This window comes from Gekko japonicus, unplaced genomic scaffold (assembly GCF_001447785.1).
Source record: "Gekko japonicus isolate JY-2015 unplaced genomic scaffold, Gekko_japonicus_V1.1 scaffold3456, whole genome shotgun sequence".
Lineage (NCBI taxonomy): Eukaryota > Metazoa > Chordata > Lepidosauria > Squamata > Gekkonidae > Gekko > Gekko japonicus.
The window spans coordinates 47,995-48,803 of record NW_015164300.1 but is presented as its reverse complement, the minus strand read 5'-3'; the positions used below and the strand labels follow the sequence as shown (position 1 = coordinate 48,803).

General features: G+C 66.4%; 1 protein-coding gene across 1 annotated transcript in view; it reads left to right on the top strand.

Moving 5' to 3' along the window:
- The first annotated feature begins 537 nt into the window (after window positions 1-537).
- TBC1D20 (TBC1 domain family member 20) overlaps window positions 538-809 on the top strand; it is a 39,465-nt gene continuing 39,193 nt past the window's right edge. The window contains exon 1 of the mRNA XM_015408801.1: window positions 538-619. Coding sequence (XP_015264287.1) covers window positions 577-619 — 43 coding nt within the window. The 5' untranslated portion in view covers window positions 538-576. The remainder of the gene's footprint in view (window positions 620-809) is intronic.

Sequence of the window (809 nt, the reverse complement as noted above, 5' to 3'; positions counted from 1 at the left end):
GCCCCAGACATAAGAACATAAGAGAAGCCAATGTTGGATCAGGCCAAAGGCCCATCCAGTCCAACACTCTGACACACAGTGGCCAAAAAGACCAGGGGCCATCAGGAGGTCCAGCAGTGGGGCCAGGACACTAGGAGCCCTCCCACTGTTGCCCCCCCCCCCCCCCTGGCAACCGAACAAGTGCTTCGGTGCGCCCCCCCCCCCGCCAAGCACCAAGAATACAGAGCATCACCTGCCCCAGACGGAGAGTTCCTAACTATACCTTGTGGCTATGGATATAAAATATCCTATGGATATAAACAGATGCCCCATGATAGTTAGCGCAGCTCCCCTCAATGCCCATAGAGAGCAACCAGCCGCCTTCCCTTTCCAACCCGAAGTGCGGACTACTCGCGTCTACGCTCTGTTCTCTATTACCAAGGGTGGCGCGACGCATGCGCACTGCGTCCCGTCCCCGGGCAGCGGCCGTGACGCGTCTGGGCGGCGCGAGAGGCAGTGGGCGGGGCCAGAGGGAAGGGGCGGGAACTAGCAGCGCCGCGGTGGCCCGGTCGGGATGCTCGTCGGCGCCCGGAGACCATGGCCCTGCCGAGGCCGCCGCCGAACGACCACGGGAGGCGAGGTAGGGCAACTCCGCCGGTCGCGCGGCTTCGGGGAGGGCGTCCCGGAGGCCGGGCCCGGCCGGAGGGGGGTCCGCGGGAGGCCTTCCCCCTCAGAGCTCAGGGGGAGGGGGAGGGGCCTGCGTGGACACGCCCCCTTTCGCCCCTCGGACGCGTCGCCTCGAGGCAACGGGAGCCAATGGGAGGGGGCGG